Source organism: Elephas maximus, chromosome 8 (genome assembly GCF_024166365.1).
Source record: "Elephas maximus indicus isolate mEleMax1 chromosome 8, mEleMax1 primary haplotype, whole genome shotgun sequence".
Classification (NCBI taxonomy): Eukaryota; Metazoa; Chordata; class Mammalia; order Proboscidea; family Elephantidae; genus Elephas; species Elephas maximus.
In genome coordinates, this window is record NC_064826.1 from 8264384 (window position 1) to 8272688 (window position 8305).

An 8305-nucleotide genomic window follows, 5' to 3' on the forward strand; every position below is an offset into this window, starting at 1 on the left:
ATAACCTTCTGGAAAAATGGACAAGAGTTGGTGATTACATGTGGTGCTGAATTATTCTCCACCTGACACAGATTAGAATTCTAAATTTGGATTTTTGAGTTTCCAGTGATATCATGTTTCTGGCACCCATGACCATGGGTGCTAATGACCAGTCTGGAAGTATAAATAGCTGTGGAGAAGACCCTTTTATCCTATTCCAGAGCCCAGATCCAGTGAGCAACCATGAAGGAGCTCATCTTCCTCACTCTCCTGGGAGCGGCTGGTGAGTCTCTTGTAATGAATCAGTGAGAATCTATCACAGGTGTCTATGACATAGTTAAATTTGTGCTCTGGAAGGCAACAATGAATATTAAATGTAGTCTCTGCAGTCAAGAACCCTAGCATGTTGGAACAGTAGTGTACAATATGTAAGCTTATAGGTACTTAAATCTCACTCATTGGGTACAAGTGCTACCGGTCAGGAAGATCAAGGTGGGCAAGAGTGCCCAGGATGGAAGCATAAAGAGGCAGGACTTGCTTTGAACTTCAAAGGACAGGTACAAGCTATGAAGAAGGAGAGACAAGGCAAGGTAGTCCACATTAAGTATCTCTCTTGATCTTTTTAATGATTTGGTATTATTCAATATATGTGTCTATATATAGTTATATATATAAAAAATTTATATAGATACATATATTTTCTCATTGTGTCAACTTCAGTCATGGCACAGCCACATGTGTCAGTTAGAACTGTGTTCCATTGGGTTTTCAGTGGCTGATTTTTTTGAAGTAATCACCAGGTATCTCTGGGTAGACTTGAACTGCCAACCTTTCAATTGATAGGAAGAACTCAACCATCATTTCATGGTTATGTGGGACAAGAGAACATTGAACTCTTTTCTCCTACTACTCTACAAGAACTTCATGGTGGAGTAGAAATTCCAAGAACTATGGGTCTAACAGAATGTTCCCAACTTTCTCCCTGTCAGTTGTTTTCTCCAGTGATGATGACGACAAGATAGTTGGGGGCTACACCTGTCAGAAGAATTCTATCCCTTACCAGGTGTCATTGAACTCGGGCTATCACTTCTGTGGTGGTGCCCTCATCAGAGACCAGTGGGTGTTGTCTGCGGCTCACTGCTACAAGTCGTAAGTGCCAATACCAATGTCCTTGTGATTGAAGATCTATGCATCTCCCAGCCCTGCCAAAGCCAGGGAGCCCTGCAGAGTCAGGCTTGAGGGGGTGAAACATCCAACTTCTAAGAGCTCCACTATTCCTCCAGGCATTGTATGGTGTGGGGAAGGACTTCTTGGTGGAGAGAGACCCTCGGAGTTCCCTTTATGTCCTCCCTAATGACTGGAACATGGACTGGGGGGGTGTGTGAAGAGGAGTGGTGGGTGGGGAAGTATCCCTAGAAAGAGCTTGGGAACATGAATCAGGACATAGCCCTAATCATTATAACTTGGCCAAAAAAAAAAAAAAAAAAAAGCAGGCAGAGGTAATAAAGCACATGAATTTTCCAGTATAACATTAAAAATAAGCATGATACCTTCTGTCCCCTTAATGTTTTGTCTCACCTCTGATTCCTGCCTCAACTCCCTACAATAATCAGTAGTCCAACAAAGGAGGAAGGGCAGGTGCTGATCAACCACCAGCACCCTTTCCTCTCCTACGCTTTAATCGTGGTCATTTGTATCCGCTTTCTATACCTGTCTAGTCTAACAAGATGCAACATTGTGAGTATGTGCTCATGGTGACACTTGGGACTAGTCTCACCTCACTGTGTCCCATAGGCTTACCTGGAGTATACAATCACCTGTGCAAGTGGAGACTCAAAGGGGCTCTTGTCTGTGCTTGTGCTCATGATGGGGATAGTTGGGAGGTGGGGAGATCTCAATTTGGATACTTAGGAAACTTTTAATCCTTTAACCCAGCCGAATTCAGGTGCGTCTGGGAGAACACAACATTGAGGTCCTTGAGGGTAATGAGCAGTTCATTAATGCGGCCAAGATCATCCGCCACCCCAATTACAATTCAGGCACCTATGATAATGACATCTTGCTGATTAAACTGAGCTCTGCAGCTAGCATCAACTCTCGTGTGGCCACAGTCTCTCTGCCAAGGTCTGCGGCTGCCGTCGGCACCCAATGCCTCATCTCCGGCTGGGGCAACACCCTAAGCAGTGGCAGTAAGTGGCCCTGGAACTATACTGTCCTGTGTGAGAGTCCTAGAGGGGGCAGGCACAGTGAGGGTCTTTTAGTTCAGGCTGCCACTCAACACAAGGTTTGGGGGAATCTGGAGACTTAGAACATATTAATGGAAATGAGGAAGAGCCCTTCACTGGGATCATGCAGAAGACACAGCAAAATGAACCATGATGAAGATGCCATGGTATTCAACTTAGTAATGTTGAGAGAACTAGGCACTGGGGAGGTAAACAGAACAGAGGCTATGGGATTTGGTACTGCCTGCAGTGTAGACCTGCTTGAGAATAAAGCTTCTAGACTTAAGGCCTGTGCTCACTGAGGCTCAAGTCAGAGTGAGAACACTTTTCTGATTAGAGCCTTCCAGAACAGCATTGTTCTTCCAAACTAGAAGCCATTGGCAATCTGAGAGAAAGAGTGGGAGTGCTGGGAAGGAAGGGGGAGCTATTGGGAAGGAAATTCCAGGAATTGTGTAGGCAATCTCCTTCCATTTTCATTCTTGCCAACAGCCAACTACCCAGACCTCTTGCAGTGTCTGAACGCCCCCATCCTCTCTGACAGTGTCTGCCGCAGTGCCTACCCAGGCAAGATCACCAGCAACATGATTTGTCTGGGCTTCCTGGAGGGTGGCAAGGACTCTTGCCAGGTTTGTTTCTCTGTCCTCCTTCTCTCTCCAGCTCAGTCTCACTCTGTTCCATTATATTTCCCTTTTTCTGGAACATGGAGGATTGATTGTGAGGGATGAGGGGTAGATATAGGATGAATTATAGATTTTCTTTTTTTGGTAGGGTAACCATTAACCCTAAAGATACATAGAAGACATTTGGCCAATAGAATATCAGGGTGAATTTTGCAGGAGTAACTGATAGAAATGAACCCATGTGGAAGAAGTAGGAGTAGCTGGGTGATATTAAGACTCCCTAGGCCTCACTCTTCTTGGCCCCACAGGCTTGCAGCTGTGGAAAGAGATTGAACTATAATGGAGGAGAAAGAGGGATGGGGTAGAGCATGGACACTGAGAGTTGGATTTCCAGAAGAGAAAATGCTTCATTGAGATCAACAGCCTGGGAAGATGATCTTACCCTAATGGAGGGCTGTCCTGAGCCATTGTCCCACCTGGGCCCAGTACAGAGCCCTGAGTGTCTCTTCCCTCTTTCTCAGGGTGACTCTGGCGGTCCCGTAGTCTGCAATGGAGCACTTCAGGGCATCGTCTCCTGGGGCTACGGCTGTGCTCTGGAAGGCAAACCCGGTGTCTACACCAAGGTCTACAACTACCTGAGCTGGATTCAGCAGACCATTGCTGCCAACTAGACACCTCCCTGGGCCCACCAGTACCTCTCCATGACCCATTCCCCTCTAGTCAACCTCACCTTCCTGTCATGCCTGAAAACAGTATCTAAATAAAGCATTCCATCATGAACCACATTTCTGTCCAAGAGTGGTGCTTGCTTGATATTATGAATGTTCTCTTGAGATGGCTGGGAAGTAAGAAGGTGCACATGTAATTAAAAAATTATATTAAGAGAGATTTGAAGATTATTTTATCAGTCATTCAGTCAAATCAATAAAAGTTTACTAATCACCTAATCTCTCAGCTATGTAGTGCTGCTATAACAGAAATACCATAGGTGGGTGCCTTTAACAAACAAAATTTGTGAGAGGTGGGGCCAAGATGGCAGAATAGACAGACATTTCCAGAGAGCCCTCTTACAACAAAGACCTGAAAAAAAAACTAGTGAAACGAGTATATTTATAACAAGCTGGGAGCCCTGAACATCAAAGGCAGAGTTTGAAAAAGAACTGAGTGGCGGGGGAGGAAGAGACAGTTCAGAAGTGGACAAGAGTTACTGGACCTGAATCACCAGATCTCTCAGGCAGCATACCCGGAAGTGGCTGCAGCAGGCTGGTACTAGCATTCAGGCGCAGTTTCCTCAGGAGAAGCAGCCAGCCATGCAACCTACTCACACCTCCGGAACCATAGAAGAACGGTACTCTCGGCAAAACTTAAATACTTGCTTATATATTACCTTGCCCCGCACTCCCAAGTCGGCTTCAGATGCTGTTGATTTTCCTGGGCCTGAGAAAGGCCCTGTTGAGTGCCTAGCACCATCTTCCCAGCCTTGGAGAAAGAATAAACTTGCAATTGGGGGAAAAGATAATTTGCCAGCTCCACTAACCTGGGGAGCTCAGGACAGAAGCAGCTCCTGTTTAGGCATAAATGGTCCATGGACTTTGAGTACCTTTCTCCCCTGCATGGACATGTGTGGACCTATTTTAGGAGAATAGGCCCCTGTTGTCAGACTACGACTGTTTCAGCTGTGTGGTGGAGAGGTGGGTATTTGATATTTGACACTGCTTTGCCTATTAGACAGAGTCCTCACCTACCCATATCAGGGGCATAAGGACTGGTGGCTCCACTCAGGTCACCCAGTCACCGGCAACACAGGTCCAAGGGTAATTGGTACCTCCCAGTCCCTACAACCAAAATCTTTGGGAGCCCATGGTCCATCTGCAGAACCCGCCCACCTGTACGCTCTAGGGAAGAGAGACACTTTGGGGATGATTCTCAGTCACCTGCCCTGTTCAGAGCATGACCCCTTGCTGCAACCAGATACTGGTACCTACACTAATCACACCTGCCCCTCTAAGACTGTAGGACAGAGCCTGTACCACACACTTGATGAAAAGCTACCTGGACACCTGAGCTGAATCCATACAAGAAAAGTGAATGGACTCCTAGACTGAAACACCTGATAACAGCTCTAACCATCCAGTGACAGGACATCAGCTTCAAAAGTGAAAATAATCAAGCTAGCTCACTCAAGCAATTCATGTGGACATATCAAAACAAAACAAAGCAAGAAGCTAGAATACAGTCAGCAAACATAAAATAAACTAATAAAATAACTTAAAGGTTAGAGAGGGTTAGAAACTGGCAAAATCATCACGAAAGGAAAGACTGGAAGGAGGGAGCGGGCTGACTCATTAGGGGGAGAGTAAGTGGAAGTAAGGAGTAAGGTGTATATAAGCTTATATGTGACAGACTGACTTGATTTGTAAACACCCACTTAAAGCACAATAAAAATTATTAAAAAAAATAATTTACAGGTGGCTTGGAGAAAACAGTCAACATCAAATCGAATAAAGAAACAGACCATCATCACTTCAACAAACTCTCAAAACTAAGAATCAAGGAATCTTCTAGATGAAAGTTGCTTCCTGGAATTACCTGCTGCAGATTACAAAAGACTAATATACCGAACCCTTCGAGGCATCAGGAAGAAAATGAGGCAATATGCAGAACAAGCCAAGGAACACACAGATAAAGCAGTTGATGAAATTAAAAAGTTTATTCAAGAACATAATGAAAAATTTAATAAGCTACAAAAATACATAGACAGCAATCAGAAATTCAGAAGATTAACAATAAAATTACAGAAGAAGACAAGTCAATAGAAAGTCAGAGGAGCAGAAACAAACAAGTGGAAGGAGAATTAGTGAACTTGAAGATAAAGCACTTGGCACGAATATATTTGAAGAAAAATCAGATAAAAGAATTTTTAAAAAGTGAAGAAACCTTAAGAATCATGTGTGACTCTATCAGGAGAAATAACTCTATGAGTGACTGGAGTACCAGAACAGGCAAGGATAACAGAAAATACAAAGAGAATTGTTGAAGATTTGTTGGCAGAAAACTTCCCTGATATCGTGAAAGATGAGAAGATATCTATCCAAGATGTTCATCGAACTCCACATAAGGTAGATTTTAAAAAAGATCATCAAGATATTTTATGATCAAACTTGCCAAAACCAAAGATAAAGAGAAACTTTTAAGAACAGCTCAGGATAAACGAAAAGTCACCTACAGAGGAGAGTCAATAAGAATAAGCTTGGACTGCTTGGCAGAAACCACATAGGCAAGAAGGAAATGGGATGGCTTATATAATAATTGAAGGAAAAAAATTGCCAGCCAAGAATTATATATCCAGCAAAACTGTCTCTTAAATATGAAGGTGAAATTAGGACATTTCTAGATAAACAGATTTTTAGGGAATTTCTAAAATCCAAGCCAAAACTACAGGAAATACTAAAGGGAGTCCTTTGGTTAGAAAATCAATAATATCAGGTATCAACCCAAGACTAGAACACTGGACAGAGCAATCAGATGTCAACCCAGAAAGGGAAATCACAAAAATAAATCAAGATAAAAAACACTCAAAACAGGGAAAAAGTGGTCTTATTATGTAAAAGAAGACAGCATTAAAACAATAAAGAGGGACTAAGAAATGTAGTCATAAATCTTTCATATGGAGAGGAAGACAAGGTGATACAAAGAAATAAAAGTTAGGTTTAAATTTAAAAAATAGGGGTAAGTATTAAGGTAACCACAAAAGAGAATAACTATCCTACTCATCAAAATAAAATACAAGAAAAAAACAGATATTCAGCAGAAACAAAATCAACAATGAAAAAGAGAAAAAAAACGATATATAAACTACTCAGCACAAAAAATTAAGTGGGAAAAAGAAACTGTCTACAACAGACAAAAAAAGACATCAAAATGACAGCACAAAATTTGCCCCGTCCATCATTATGCTGAATGTAAATGGACTAAATGCATGAATAAAGAGAAAGAGAGTGGCAGAATAGATGAAAACACATGATCCGTCTATACGCTGCCTAAAAGAGACACACCTTAGACTTAGAGACACAAACAAACTAAAACTCAAAGGATGGAAAAAATATATATCAAGCAAACAACAATCAAAAAAGAGCAGAAGTGGCAATATTAATTTCTGACAAAACAGGCTTTAAAGTTAAATCCACCACAAAGGATAAAGAAGGACACTATATAATGATTAAAGGGACAATATACCAGGAGGATATAACCATATTAAATATTTATGCACCCAATGACAGTGCTGCAAGGTACATAAAACAAATTCTAATGGCATTGAAAAGTGAGATAGACAGCACCACAATTATAGTAGGAGACTTCAACCCACCACTTTTGGTGAAGGACTGGACATCCAGAAAGAACCTCAATAAGGCACGGGAGATCTAAATGGCACAATCAACCAAATTGACCTCATAGACATACACAGAAGACTCCACCCAACAGCAGCCAAGTATAATTACTTTTCTAGTGCACATGGGACATTCCCCAAAATAGACCACTTATTAGATCATAAAGCAAGCCTTAGCAGAATCCAAAACATGGAAATATTACAAAGCATCTTCTCAGATCGTAAGGCCGTAAAAATAGAAATCAATAACAGAAAAAGCTAGAAAAAGAAATCAACCACTTGGAAACTGAAAAATACCCTGTTCAAAAAAGACTGGGTTGGAGGCGGAGCCAAGATGGCGGACTAGGCAGACGCTACCTCGGATCCCTCTTACAACCAAGACATGGAAAAACAAGTGAATCAATCACATACATAACAATCTACGAACCCTGAACAACAAACACAGATTTAGAGACGGAGAACGAACTAATACAGGGAAGCAGCGATTGTTTTCAGAGCCTGGAGCCAGCATACCAGTCAGGTACAGCACAAGCACAGAGAGCTGCTCCACCCCCCTGAACTAACCCCGGGAGGGGGACCAGCCAGTTCCGCGGGCGGCGTGGGATGCAGCCAATGGGAGAGGTCCCCGGGAGGCAGTGACTGGTCTTGGAACGGGGAGAACAGCGTCCCAGTCGGGGAACCATCTCGCCGGGATTTGGACTGGACGCAGGTACGGCACAAACATGGAGAGCTGCTCCACCCACCTGAACTAACCCCGGGAGGGGCCCAACCGGTTCTCAGAGGCGGCACGGCAACGCGGCTGAAGGGACAAGAAGTCCCCGGGAGGCAGCGACTGATTTTGGAGTCGAGAGTGCACCGTCCCAGCAGGGGAGCCTTGACCCTGGGCGTGGGGCTGGAAGCAGAGGATCTGACAGTGACTCCAGCGGGCCAGACCCCCCGGGGGCAATCTCCACACAGCCAGCACACATAGGCGACGCACCCGCAGGAATCTCAGATATAATAGTCATTCCAAGCAAGACAAGCAACTCTGGCTATATTCTGAGGTGCTACTCTCCTATCTCTCTGTTCCCTCCCCCACCCTCCCCAGGCGGCTT

General features: G+C 43.6%; 1 protein-coding gene across 1 annotated transcript; it reads left to right on the plus strand.

Moving 5' to 3' along the window:
* Window positions 1-205: 205 nt before the first annotated feature.
* Window positions 206-3594, plus strand: LOC126081530 (cationic trypsin-3-like). The gene is made up of 5 exons (XM_049893516.1): window positions 206-262; window positions 969-1128; window positions 1915-2168; window positions 2694-2830; window positions 3346-3594. The coding sequence occupies exons 1-5, from the start codon at window positions 223-225 to the stop codon at window positions 3493-3495; spliced, it is 741 nt and encodes a 246-aa protein (XP_049749473.1). The 5' UTR covers window positions 206-222; the 3' UTR covers window positions 3496-3594.
* Window positions 3595-8305: the final 4711 nt, after the last annotated feature.